The sequence below is a fragment of the Takifugu rubripes genome, chromosome 3 (assembly GCF_901000725.2).
Source record: "Takifugu rubripes chromosome 3, fTakRub1.2, whole genome shotgun sequence".
In the NCBI taxonomy this organism is placed as follows: Eukaryota; Metazoa; Chordata; class Actinopteri; order Tetraodontiformes; family Tetraodontidae; genus Takifugu; species Takifugu rubripes.
The window spans coordinates 5988602-6002033 of NC_042287.1; the positions used below are offsets into that span (position 1 = coordinate 5988602).

The 13432-nt window shown below is 43.6% G+C and overlaps 3 protein-coding genes and 1 long non-coding RNA gene across 7 annotated transcripts; 1 reads left to right on the forward strand and 3 right to left on the reverse strand.

Moving 5' to 3' along the window:
* Positions 1 to 1163: 1163 nt before the first annotated feature.
* On the reverse strand, positions 1164 to 1704 carry LOC115249235 (uncharacterized). The gene is made up of 2 exons (XR_003887928.1): positions 1563 to 1704; positions 1164 to 1333 (listed from the first exon to the last, which is right to left on the reverse strand). It is a non-coding gene; the product is annotated as an uncharacterized lncRNA (long non-coding RNA).
* Positions 1705 to 1716: 12 nt separating this feature from the next.
* Positions 1717 to 4362, forward strand: LOC101068207 (carboxypeptidase A1-like). Its single transcript, XM_029834231.1, has 10 exons — positions 1717 to 2031; positions 2113 to 2247; positions 2381 to 2485; positions 2734 to 2835; positions 2914 to 3015; positions 3113 to 3202; positions 3271 to 3361; positions 3446 to 3645; positions 3758 to 3842; positions 3928 to 4362. The coding sequence occupies exons 1-10, from the start codon at positions 1732 to 1734 to the stop codon at positions 4113 to 4115; spliced, it is 1398 nt and encodes a 465-aa protein (XP_029690091.1). The 5' UTR covers positions 1717 to 1731; the 3' UTR covers positions 4116 to 4362.
* A 1700-nt stretch (positions 4363 to 6062) lies between these two features.
* Positions 6063 to 7925, reverse strand: LOC115249234 (centrosomal protein of 41 kDa-like). The gene is made up of 7 exons (XM_029834230.1): positions 7877 to 7925; positions 7210 to 7342; positions 6972 to 7138; positions 6814 to 6881; positions 6614 to 6728; positions 6300 to 6521; positions 6063 to 6242 (listed from the first exon to the last, which is right to left on the reverse strand). The coding sequence occupies exons 1-7, from the start codon at positions 7908 to 7910 to the stop codon at positions 6082 to 6084; spliced, it is 900 nt and encodes a 299-aa protein (XP_029690090.1). The 5' UTR covers positions 7911 to 7925; the 3' UTR covers positions 6063 to 6081.
* A 3813-nt stretch (positions 7926 to 11738) lies between these two features.
* LOC101067977 (general transcription factor IIH subunit 5-like) lies at positions 11739 to 13080 on the reverse strand. 4 transcript variants are annotated; one of them, XM_011620478.2, is made up of 3 exons: positions 13009 to 13080; positions 12102 to 12183; positions 11739 to 11938 (listed from the first exon to the last, which is right to left on the reverse strand). In XM_011620478.2, the coding sequence occupies exons 2-3, from the start codon at positions 12134 to 12136 to the stop codon at positions 11758 to 11760; spliced, it is 216 nt and encodes a 71-aa protein (XP_011618780.1). In that variant the 5' UTR covers positions 12137 to 12183; positions 13009 to 13080; the 3' UTR covers positions 11739 to 11757. The 4 variants fall into 4 exon arrangements, with proteins under 4 accessions (XP_011618780.1, XP_011618778.1, XP_011618779.1 ...); XM_011620476.2 differs by having other exon boundaries at positions 12981 to 13054; XM_011620477.2 differs by having other exon boundaries at positions 12899 to 13027.
* Between the last annotated feature and the right edge of the window lie 352 nt (positions 13081 to 13432).

A 13432-nucleotide genomic window follows, 5' to 3' on the forward strand; every position in this document is an offset into this window, starting at 1 on the left:
CGGTGGATGACTCCCTGGAGCTCAGATCGCACCAGTTTAAATGCATAGATGTGTACACTGCTTTACAGCTGTCAGACCATTACAACCTGACAGGTCACCCCAGGGACTGATGCATGGACGTTAGAAGGCCTTGTCATCCCAACAGTGAGACAGAGTTTCTGGTGAAGAAATATTGCTAATATTGCTCAACAATTGATTTGCTGAAGAAGCTGTTGGCTCTTCTACATCCCACAGATGACAGCTGAGCACTGTATCCAGGCCTGGCGTCAACATACGTGAAGTCAGCGATGCTTGGACAGAAAGAACCTCATTCTAAATCAAACAGGCTCAAAATATCTTCCAATCAATGCCGTTTGTGTTTTCTGCCTTGCAGTGGAGATATAAGCCAATGAAATGTTGGTTTGTTATCACACAGCTCTACTCGGTTTATATTCATTGTAAATTACATTTGCTAGATCAATTTCCTGATCTTTAAGGTGTAAACAATGCCCATAAAACTTTCTGGACATAATCTGCTCTGTGACAGGATTAATTTTCTTAAACTGTGAGCTCAATCCACCAAGAGGATCACACACACACACACACACACACACACACACACACACACACACACACACACACACACACACACACACACACACACACACACACACACACGTGATTATCCCCCCCCCCCCCTGTATTCCTAACAATTTTTACAAAAATATATTTGAAGAAATATAATTGTAAATTATTCTAAATTGCTTCGTCAGACTGGAACGAGCATCTTGGCATGATGATAGTTAGCAGTCCACCTCATCCCCTGACTGTTGGAGGTGCCATACCAGGCGGGTCAGCCCCTTCCCTGGGTGCCTCGGATGAGCTGTGTGAGCCATGGGTTTGGCGCATCATACACTTCACAAAATGTTCATGTCGATTCAGACTACTGAGTACAAAATATGAACAGCAAATGTCGCCCCCGTGTGGTCAATTTAGATCATAACAGGATATCCACCACCAATGTTCCCTCTAATTTTTCATATGTCTGGGCATACAGACAACTTCCCTGAGCACACTGAGGACCACTGTGAGCAACATCAGAAGTGCTCGCTGTGGCCACACACCAGTATCACACCTGGGATCATAGAAAGTTTCATAGCTCATTAAAAGAATCAAATTACAACTGCAATTTCCATTAGTTTATTTTTAATATAACTCATTTGGCCCACTTAAAATGAAAAAGACAAAACTCATTGATTGAAGATTGTTCGTGAGATCTGTAGTATGTTATGTGAGTGTCCTGCTTTGGCTTAGGTCGGTGAGGTCCAGTTTTGGCCTGGGTGAGGGTCTTGCTCTGGAAGACATGAGACATACACACCTTTTAGACATAACATTTTGTTCACATTAAAACATTCACATTTTCCACAATGACGTGTGCTGTAGCTTGTGATACAGTGTCTTTTATTAGCATTTCTACTACCCATAAATGATCTAGTCACAATAGAATTTAATTATTAATATCCATAAATAAAACATCTTAATAAATGACACTAGAATATGCACAAATCTGACTTAAATTTTACCTTATTTTTCACGTCTGTCCTTCTCACTTCTCCAATGGTTGTACACTTTGTCCAGGTTGATGACTCCGTCTGCTTCTTGCTTTGACTTTATGCGCATCAGCTGGTCCAAATGTGTCAGTGTTTGCCGGTTTTATTATATGGGGAGCTACTAGAACCAACATGACTCCAAATGAAGCTAAGGCTCACGAGGCCCGTGCGGGTCGTCTGTCGTTGGCTGAACATCTTCCTTCAAAGACCTCGATCTTTCTTACCTCGGCACCAACGACGATGCGCCAGAACTCTGCGTCGTGTTCTCCCTGTGTGGAGCCCGGAAAGCAGAAGCAGCTCTGAGCTCTTTCTTCACCAAACGTGTGCTAACGCCTCTGACCGACCGTTGTGGTTCTTCTCTTGCAGAGATAAAGTGCTGCGTATTATTCCAAAGAATGAGGCTCAGCTCTCCTTTCTCAAGAGCATGGAGGACATGCCCGAGGTCATTTATGATCCAGACAAAAGAAAAAAAAGGCACATTTAACAGGTGTGAAACATCCAAAATTGAGCATTTTGCTTTCAGATTGACGTCTGGAGGGGAGTGACAGAAGTGGGAATTCCTGTGGATATCAGAGTTCCCGTCCAGCACCTGCCTGTGGTTAAAGTCCACCTGCAGAGCCAGGACATCCAACACTCCACCATGATCGAGGACTTGCAGGTGCCGACACACTAACAATCTCAATCTCCAGTTTATTTACGGACCAATCTGGATCCGACGTCCTCGGTCGGGAGCGTTCCAGCTGTTTGCAACGGCTGGGGGCTGAGGAGTGACGGTGCTGGACTCTCTGCAGGTGCTGCTGGACGAGGAGCAGGAGGGGATGGAGTCGGCTGCTCGTTTCGCTGAGCCGAGGAACACCGACAGCTTCAACTACTCCAACTATCACACCCTGAGCGAGGTGAGCTCACTCAGTGATCTAGAGGGTCTGGCAGGTGTTTTCATGGGATGTTGGGCTTCACTGGGCGATGCACCAAACGGGCTCCTGGTCTAGAGTGAAAGGCTGTGCAGCCATAGGAAGCAAAAGCCCAGGGCCGTTATGGGGTCTCCACCGCCCACCTGAGCCATCCTCTCCAGGGTTTGCCCTCTCAGCTCCATCAGAACTGCGTTGGGGCTGAACCAGATTCACAAACTGTGGCTTCGTTTCAGATCTACAGTTTCCAGGACATGCTGGTGGCTGAGAATCCCAGACTGGTCAGCAAGATTGTGATCGGTCAGAGCTACCAGGGCCGCGCCCTGAATGTGCTGAAGGTGAGCGAAGCAGGATTCTTGATATCGAGTGTTTGCTCGGAGGTTTGTTTCATCACCCCGTTTGCTCCCTCGTCTTAGTTCAGCACCGGTGGAAGCAAACGTCCCGCTATCTGGATCGACACTGGAATCCACTCCAGGGAGTGGGTGACTCAGGCTAGCGGCACCTGGTTCGCTAAAAAGGTGATTTGATAATTGTGACGCTGCTACTCGGTTATTTTTGCGCTCTTGAGCGGCCCCTGGATATAAATTTGCTCCCTTGACTGTTACATCTTCCTAGATTCCGGCTCTCACTGCCATCCTGAACGAGATGGACATCTTCCTGGAGATTGTAACCAACCCCGATGGCTTCTACTACACCCACAGCAACGTGAGGCCACCGCTGTAGCTTTATTATCATGCCAACGATGAACCTTTAGGATATTTTAAATTCTCCAGGACCGTATGTGGCGTAAGACCAGGAAGCCCAACCCTGGATCCAGCTGTGTGGGAGTCGACCCCAACAGAAACTGGGATGCTGATTTTGGAGGTAATGTCTGCTTCAGCTCGTCCTCCTCCAGAAACGTTCTAAACATTATATACATGATATTGAGTTTTATTTGAATGTGTGTAGGACCCGGTGCAAGTAGCGACCCCTGCTCACAGCGCTACCATGGACCCAGAGCTCACTCAGAGAGTGAAGTCAAATCCATCGTGGATTTTGTGAAGGCTCATGGTAACATCAAGGCATTCATCTCCATCCATTCCTTCTCCCAGTTGCTGCTGTACCCTTACGGCTACACCAGAACTCCAGTGAAGGACCAGGCTGAGCTGGTAATATTCACTTTTTAAAAAAGCCTTTGGTCTCATATTTGACTGCTATCTGTGGATTTAAACATGTGCAGGAATCATACTGGAAACCATTTTGTGTTCACTCTCTTCACAGCATAGCCTGGCTAAGAAAGCTATTACTGACCTGGCCTCCATGTACGGTACTTCCTACAGATACGGCAGCATCATCAATATCATCTGTAAGTTTGAGCGCTTAAATCTAAACGGATTCACTAAATGTAAAATACAAAGTGTCATGAATAACTTCAAATGTGCGACTTTCAGACCAAGCTAGCGGGGGAAGCATTGACTGGACTTACAACCAAGGAATCAAGTACTCCTACGCCTTTGAGCTGAGGGACACTGGTGTATATGGCTTCCTCCTGCCGGCCAATCAGATCCTCCCCACAGCCATGGAGACTTGGCTGGCTCTCATGACCATCATGAATCACACCTTCAAGAACCCCTATTAAGTCAGTGGGTCAGTTCTACTAGAGTCTAGTTAAATAAAAAAATATTATGAAGGCTGCCATTTTTATGTTTTATTTCAAATTTTGTAGCATTGGAGCCACTTAAATCTGTCTCCTAAAGAGGAAGTTTACATGAAATACAGTATAATCAGTAGAGCGCACACGCCGTCACCCGCTATTACACGCATCGGCCACCAGAGGGCACTATAACCATCTCAACCTTTAACATTAAAATAGCCATTTCCAATTATTTCCAAGAATTTTCTTCCTCAAAATGAACTCGAATTTTCCCTCTTATTTAATAAGTATTAACCTTAATATGAGGGAAAAGTAGGATGCTTTCTGCCATAAATTGATTAAGTCTGTAGAGGGGGAATGTTAGATCCATTATATTAAAGTTATCTCTTATTTGCTTTCACCTTGTTATATTCCTTATTCTTGTTATATTGTCTCTCATTACTTAATGTTTCTTATTATTTGCTAATGCTTAATGTTCATGATGCTTGGTATGTCACCTCGAACTTCTCTGGTCGAGGGCGACAGAAATGCGGCGGCTGTTGGAGAAGTGGCATTGACTGGAGACAGAGCTGCAGAGCAAACCCAGGAGATGTTCTCTTAATCTGTCTGATATAGAAGAATGTGCTGTTTGTGAGCTAAGCTAATCAAATCAGTGAAGGTCTACGTATAATCTCACCATTATGATTTACAGTCTCTTGCTCTGTTTGAGACCTGCTATCTTGTGTTTTCCCCCTCCCTTAGACACATTTGACTTCTGTAACTAGGAACCTCCTAATAAAAGAAGGATGGCGGGAGGTGTGCGTCAGAACGTGTTGGAGATCTGTAACTGAGCACATCTCCCCGTTCTCCTTGCAAGTAAAATTCAAAACTGTTGTCTTTGCCTCATTTGTTTTTCTCGTGTTTCAGGTTGTTTGAACCTAACAGGGAAATAAAACATCAAATTTAATATCTAGTCGACACCACATTAGCATTCCAACATTCAAAAAAATTAAATAAAACACAGCAGTCTGTTAAAAATGTGCAACACGACCATCATCATTAAAACAAGCACTTCAAAGATCAAAAATGGGTTAGATTTGAGTGGAAAAACGCAGAAGTGCAATAAATTCACATTTTACAAAGAAGCTAATGTGCTTCACATCTGAGAATGACCCTTACGCATATACATTAAACCATTTTCAGTTGAAATTACGTGTGTGTGTGTGTGTGGGGGGGGATTTGCAGATAGTACACTCTAAATATGAAGTCATTCTCATCAAGCCTTGAGTTCATTAAAGCAGACCTGAAAATTAGCTGAAAATGTCCTCCGTGAAGCAAACAGCATTGTTTCCATGTTGCCAGACATTCAAAACTAGAACTCAAAGTGGTTATTCAGCTCTCCAAAATGTGCATATAAAATGTGCAGTGGGCCCGATCTATTCTGTAGGAGAGAGGAAAACCGCACATCTGACAACATCTCCCTTACCGCTGAGTTTAGGACAAGAGGAAAATGTCAATTATAGTCCAGGGCCTAGTCCTTTGACTCCACCTAGTTAACCCACATGTACGGTGAGGCATCAAAATTCCCCACAGCGTCACAACTGCACCCTCTCACAGACAGTTGCAGTTTTCACAATAAAGCATCTTCATGTTCTTCATGATTTCCTCACGCTTGAGGGGAATGCGCCCTCACAATGTTACCAGCCGGTGGCGCTATATCCACGACTACGAGTTGCAATATAGATTTATTTAGGCTGCAACCAGGAAAAAGATGTCCAGTTGTACAGTTCAAACATGAACACGATCCAATCTACTCCTTAGGAGGAGTTTGTTGGAATACACTTTTTCATTTGGGCCCTCAAAAAGGCAACTGATTTAGGGGAATAATAACAATAAAAATAAAAATAATGAAAAACAAAATAGGGTCTCGTGCCAGTCGGGGTTCCATCCTGCCAGTCGGGGTTCCATCCTACTACTGAAGCAGACGGCGCTTCCATCCAGGTCTGCTTTGACGTTCTATCTCCAGGGTATCCTCTGGACTCTGGTGCAGGGCCTCGCTGATGTCCGAGAGCTGGACGTCAAGTTGGTGGCTGAAGTGTCGCCATAAAACACGAGAACACACACGAGAACATCCTGCGGTAGACACACATGTGGACAAATCTGGCTTTTTCCTGACAGAAATGGTCTTACTGCTGCTGTTGCTGTAGGGGAGGAGCTTGTCCAGTCGCTCCTGGATCTTGACCAGCTCGTCTTCTGTGAACCAACATCTGGTCTCGGCTGCTGCTGGCTGACGCTGCGGCGGCGGCGCGGCGCTTTTCTTCCTCCGAGATGTCGGGGGAGAGGCCCAGCATGAGGCTGGGAAGGTTCCTGTGGTCATACCTTCTGGGAAAGTCTGAGCGACTACCTTCAGGCCTGGGAACAATCAGCAGAGTCTTTGAAACATGCCCGAAGGGTTCAGTCGTGATGCCAGTAGAGATGAACGTCCTAGCTAGAGTGACTCTCACCTCCTGATAGCATGAAGAGATTATCGATTCCGCGCTGACACATGGAGGTGGCTGCCTGCACGGCGATCCTTTTGTCCTCATCATAAATAATGATGATTTTCCCTGGTCTGTTTTTCTAACAAGGTTGTGGGTTAAGTTTGGCCAACTCATTTCAGGATATCCTTAAAAAGGTTTCACGGCAGTAGTTTGCATAAGGATACATATTCCAGTATTTCCTTTGTGAAGGGGTTCATAGTTCGGAGTAACATGACCGAGGGGAAACTGTGAGCTGCCAGAGATAAAAACATTTATCACAAAGGATCATTTTAGAAAATCAGAACCTGTTTAAATGACCCGACACCGAGGCTGTGTCTCATACCGCTGATGATGTGGCAGGAGTCGAACTCCTCCCGGTCCCGTAGATCCAGCAGCAGGTAGGGGCAGTCGGGACAGGGCTTCTCGGGGGGCATGTTTTTGTAGACCGCCTTGATTCCTAAATTGTCATCCTTCAGCTTGAGGTCCATCTCTCCCACGCCATTAATGACGCTGCCAAACGCAAAACAACTGTTGGCTACGGCATGAAGGCTTCGCTGTTGTCTCACAGGGTTCCAAAGTACCTGATTAGCAGCGACCTCTCAGTGGAGCAGACGTCAGAATCTTCCACAGCTGGAGAACACAATGGAGATGAGGCCTTCGAGGACTCTTCAGAGGGAGACTGTGTGTCTGACTCAGATGCCAATGACAGACTCTCTGCAAGTCAGTGAAAAAGAAATTACAGCCAGTAATAATCTGCTATGAGCACTCCCACAAATCCAGGTGTGTATGTACATTTTCGCAGTAATCACCTATATGCTTAAAACCCAGAAACAAATTCATCTCTACAGCAATGAAGTCAACGTTTAGGAAATTTATGTTACCTTCCGTGACTTGCGACTCAATTTCATCACTCTCACTCTGGTCTGATATGATGGATACCTGAAGTATCTGATTAAGAAAAAGCTGGTCCAAATGTGTCACTTCAAGACGATTTCTGGATGCTGTTTTGATATGATTCATCAAACTAAATCCTCTTTCACAATCTGCACTGGAAGCTTGAAATGTAGCACAAATATCCACAAGCTGTGAGATCTCCTTTAGCTCCTCACATTAAGTATGGCAGCCACCATATCTGAGAATGTGCTGATTGTCCCCTGTTTAAGTTTTTGCTTCATTATGTACTTGAAGTCAGCATATTGACTGTTAATGGCCTCCATAGACTGTGGGTGGTGGAGAATGGCCTCATACCTCTTTGCCAGTGTAGCAATGTCTGCTGATCCATAGTCAAAACTGATGTCTGAGCTCAGTGCTTCAATGTCAAATGCAGACCACTCCTTTAATTCATCCTCTGGAAAACGAGCATCCATGTGGTCACAGAGCTTACTAATAAAAAAAGTAATCTCATCAGTATTTCTGCCATCAGCTGATGAGGTCCCCATTGCCTCTTTGACACGGTCACTCCACTGCACATCCTTCTCCTTCAAGTATTGGGAACGTAACTTCTCAATCTTTGCTGAACTGACAGCATTGATGCAATCATTTTGATGGCAAGTCAAATATTATCAATGAGAACTTTAACTTTCTCAGGGTCAGATCTTTTTTTTCTTTTTCTCCCGGTCGTTTGCGCTCTCCCGCAATAATGTAGCAATCCCTTTTCCCATCTTGAGTCTTTGTATAATTCCAACAGCATTCAAATGACTTTTCTGCTGAATGTGTCGCTTGAGGTAGTCCAGCTTCCATTTTGTCCATATTTTTCCATCGGAAAACTCGTTTACAACTTTAGCTTCGCTGCATGTTTTGCAGAGCAGACCTTTCTCACTCGAAAAAGAAAAGATCTCACCCAGTTTCACCTCTTGTTCTTCTATTTGAACATACTCCGACAGCCATCCCAACTTAAAAGAACCGCAGTTCTTTTTTACTTTGGTTTGGGGAGTCGATGTATCACATTCACTGCCCGCTCGTTTGGCCATTATAAGGGGCTAATTAGCATTAGCGTCACTTAACGCCGCCGCCGGTACTGTCAGTACTTACACTGCGTAGCGTAATTGCATCGTATTGTATGATTGTCTGGACACCTGTCACTCACTGAATTACACAGCAAAAAAGTTATATATCTAATTGATTTGGATGGATAGGTTTTCTTGTGCGCTGAGAGTGTGCGACCAGTGCGCAATTGCGCAGTTGCGCAGCTTAGAGGGAACATTGTCCACCACGTGTCTTTTAGAGCCCATCCCAACACACCTGTTGAAGGACATTTTACCAATTATAGGCAGCTCTATCCTGGACCAGATCAATTGTTCTTTAGTGACAGGTTATGGACCCCAGTCTGACAAGGTGGCAGTGATTCAACTGGTGCTTAAAAAACCATCACTGGATCCTGATGTGTTAGCAAATTATAGGCCGATGTCCAACCTTCCTTTTATCTCTAAAGTTCTTGAGAAGGTGGTGGTGACTCAGTTACTGGAGCACCTGCAGAGGAACAGCCTATTTGAGATGTTTCAGTCAGGCTTTAGAGCTCACCACAGCACAGAAACAACACTTCTTAAAGTTACTAATGATCTTCTTGTAGCTTCAGATCATGGACTGGTTTCTATGCTGGTTCTGCTTGACCTCAGTGCTGCTTTTGATACAGTTGATCACAGCATCCTGTTACAGAGACTGGAGCATGGAACAATCCTCTTCACCTTGTACATGCTTCCCATAGGAAACATTATTCTGCAGCATGGGATAAATTTTCATTGTTATGCTGATGACACTCAGCTATATTTATCTATGAAGGATACACGAAGGACAGCAAGACTAAACAAAGAAACTGGACTTGGTTGTTAACAGGGTGCGAATAACAATGCATTGTCAAAGCAAAGCCAATCTGATCAGACACCACAAATGCAATCAGACTAAATACCACTTCAATCATATCAATCTCCATCTGTGACACCTGTTCAGTACAACCCTGCCTTCAGATGATACCAATTCTACCAGCAACTTTACCACGGGTGCCAGGACAAAAAGAGAACTCGCACAATTTTACAATCGTTAATCTTATCATTGGACAATTAGTTTAGGAGAAAAATGGGGTATTGGTTTGTTTCCTTTTTATGGTGTTGTATTTCTTGCCTATCATACTGACAATATTACTTACACTGTGCATGGTTTTGCCAATGAAACCATCAGAGGAGTTACAGACTTACGTTGTTGAAATATGACATGGCTTTAGATTACATCTTGGCAAAAGAAGAAGGTATGTGTGTGTCTTTGAATTTGACAGGAGATGCTTTTTACACTTTGATTCCAGACAGTTGTGATGATATAACGAGTGTGATTGACGCTTTGAAGAAGATAAGGGATGCATTTGGCCCTTCTGAGGCTGCAGGAACATCTGCGATGGCATGGCTCCAGGACAAATTTGGTCCAATGGGAGCTATGTTGATTCTGGTTCTCAGTGCAGTTGTAGTGTCACTGGGTGTGACGTTTTGTTTCTGTACTTTGTCATTGACCTGTGCCAAGGCAATGATATTCATTGGATGGATGTAGTGATGCCTGGCGATCAGATCCAGACGCCGCTTTTGACAACTATGTTCGAATGGACTCAGAAATTCAAAATGAACCGTGAAAGATGCTGGAGGCAGCGTCCGATTGATGCCTGACATTTCTCTCCAATAAACATCTCTTCAAACCAAGTCGGTGTCTGTGTAGATTCCTTCCTCATCAACACACCTGGGCTACCATCAGAAGAAATTCACCACAGTTTCTTCCTGTTAAAGGGGAGTTTTTCCTTGCCACTGCTGCCTGTTGGGGGTCAGGCCCTGGGATTCTGTAAAACACCTAGAAATAATTTTGATTGTAAAAGACGCTATATAAATAAAAATTGATTTGAATTAAACTGCTGTTCTTTTATCAATAATTATGGTAGTTGTGGGTGAATGTTCTGTACAGAATATACAAAAGTGCATTTTATTATTACCAGCATCATATACCTGTATGTGTAACCATTCTATCAACATTAAACATGGATTCAGTGAATGATGTGTAGACAATTAACCGGATCACCTGAGTTTGTACATTCTTCAGTAAGTCCCCTAACTGGGGCGTGTATTTAACAGCAGCTTACAAGCACAGTCCTAGTAAATAATGTCTAATGGCTGTCTAGCAACGGGTAAATTGGCCTATTAACAGCAACAGGAAGACATTTTGTGTCATCTGAAAGGTGTCTTCAGTTCTGAGCGGTTGGGGGGTTCATTCTAAGTTACTGATGTAGGAAAGGGTCGAGAAAAAAAAGAGTTAAAATTGCTATTAAATGTAAGATGTCTGTGTAGATTCTCAGTCATCCAGGTCATTGTATCCAAGGCAGTTTTCTCTGTCAACTGGACTGGGTTTCTTCTCTTGAAGACGTTTCGCCTTCTATCCAGAAGGCTTCTTCAGTTCTGAAATCGCTGGGGACAGAGCTTGAAAATATATAGCCCCTGGGACCACTGGCATGCTAATGATCTGGGTGGTCACCTGAGAGTCGTTAGCAGGGTCGATGGTCGGGTCGTTCACCTAGTTTCTGTTGAGGTGTCTCCCCTTTGTCTGCTGGATCACATGGTGGTGAGTCTCCAGGTCTCCTGGAATGGTGTGAATGTTTGTTTTGCTGTTGGTAGGAGTGGAGGACTGCATTGTATGTGGGTGATAGGAAGTGCCTCAGGCCACCACCTCTGTTTAAGGATGGTTTTTCCAATTTAACATGGATAGCTTCCTTGACCCCCCTTTCAAACCAGCGGTCTTCTCTGGCCAGTACCCGTACTTGGCTGTCCTCGAAGGAGTGCCCACTCTCCTTTAAGTGTAAGTGGACTGCTGAGCCCTGACCTGAAGAGGTGGCACGTCTGTGTTGTGCCATTCTTCTGTGGAGAGGTTGTTTGGTTTCCCCAATGTACAGTTCCTTGCATTCCTCCTGGCACTGTATAGCATAAACAACATTACTTTGTTTGGGTCTTGGTGTACTAACCTCTGTCTGAGAGTGTTGCGGGGTTTAAACTGCACCGGTTCTCTCCTCTCCTTTGCTGGGGTCTCCATTAAATGTAGGAAAACTGAATGAGCAACTTAGATTTTCCAATAATTCATGAGGACAAGATTATTGTGGAAAAAAGAGTTTATTTTTGTGTGATAGGAAAGGAATTCTGGTCCATCAACTCGCCAACTCTCTCCTGGAGAGTCTGAACCACCTCTGCTAATATAAAAAGGTGAGTTTCATCAAGGTCTTTGAGGATAAACTTCCTCCCGAGGGCCATAGTCTCATCCAGGTGGAGGAGGAACTCTTTCATAGCAGGATCACTGGTCCCATTGAACATAGGAGAGAAAAGAAAATAATGTTTTCACATAAGGACAATAATAATGTTACGCTTTTAAAAGGCCCCCCTACATTTTCTTTTTGAAAAACTTATAATGTAGTTATAAAATAAACTAATGTTTGCTGGCAGTATAAAGTTGGACTCACCATTCAAGAAGAACACCTTTGTGCACGTTAACCATGTTTACTGCTACACAGATGAGTGGATGGAAACTGAAGTGGTCAAAACCTGCAGATAAAAAGTGCACAAAGCTCTAATCAAGGGAATTTTTTTATGGGTTTTCACAACAGAAACAAAGTGAAAGGCCACTGGCAATGAACTCACACAACATGGCAACTTTCCTTTGACCCTTGGTATTTTAGCTCATATATTTAAAGTCTGACACAGGATTGTTATAGTGTGCAGGCATGGACAGGGGTTGTGCCTCGGGACAAGGAGCTTTGGCTGGAAGAAAATATGTACTCCTAATATTGATTTCAGTAGTCACGATGTCACCATTGGTGCTGGTTCCCTCCCACACACCACTGAAGTACTTCCAGAAGTTTGTGTCCGAAGACCAGATCCAGACTCAAAAACAGGACTAGTTTTCATAAGGCTGGGACTTATCTAAACAGGAACATAAGCCAATTATTGGCATGGACCTGAAGATGAGTCCGTAATTACTGGGAGACAGACGCACTATGCACCCTCAATTTCAAGCAGTTTTTTAAAACCAGTATGATAAATCAATGAATCATAACAATGACTTTTGTGTGATCGTCGACAATCGTCACTGCTAATAAAGCCAGATTCTGTTAACGTCAAGGCCAAACGTTGCACTATTTCAATATTCCTGTGGAAAAAAACAAGTAAAAGAACAAAATCTTCCAGTTTCTACAACAGATAAAAACCTGAGCGAAAACATTTATACGTTATTATTTTTCAATGTTTTGGGGGGACTTACGAGGTTTCACATTACCACAAAGTAAAACAAGTGTTCACACGGCTAAAACAGAAATGACAACATTTATCCATCTCATACAGACCAGCAATGAGCCTTATTTTATAACTTGCCGTGGTTCTCCCGGAACTCCCTTTTGTTCGTATTTGAATATTTCGGCACTTTAAGAGCGGTCTTCTCTGTTATCGCCCTCTACTGGTTAGAAAAAGAACAACTAGGATCGGAAATACGCAAGATCTGAAAGCGAACAATTGATTTGCCTGCACTCTACATAATTAATTATTTTTCCCCCTTGAACCTGCCAACAGTTATAATATCATTTTCGACCAAAATGAATCAGAAATATTTAAAATGACTAATTCACTTTTATTTCTTGATCTTGACAAGGGGTTTTGATCATAAAGTGACTTATGTTACTCAATCTTGTTTTAACTGTTGTAACTCCCCTTCACATCCGATTGTTAATAAACTGTTTTGGTTTCCATGTTCCAAGTTAAAATAAACATTTTCCTCTTGTCAGCCCTGCTTGGTTGAAGA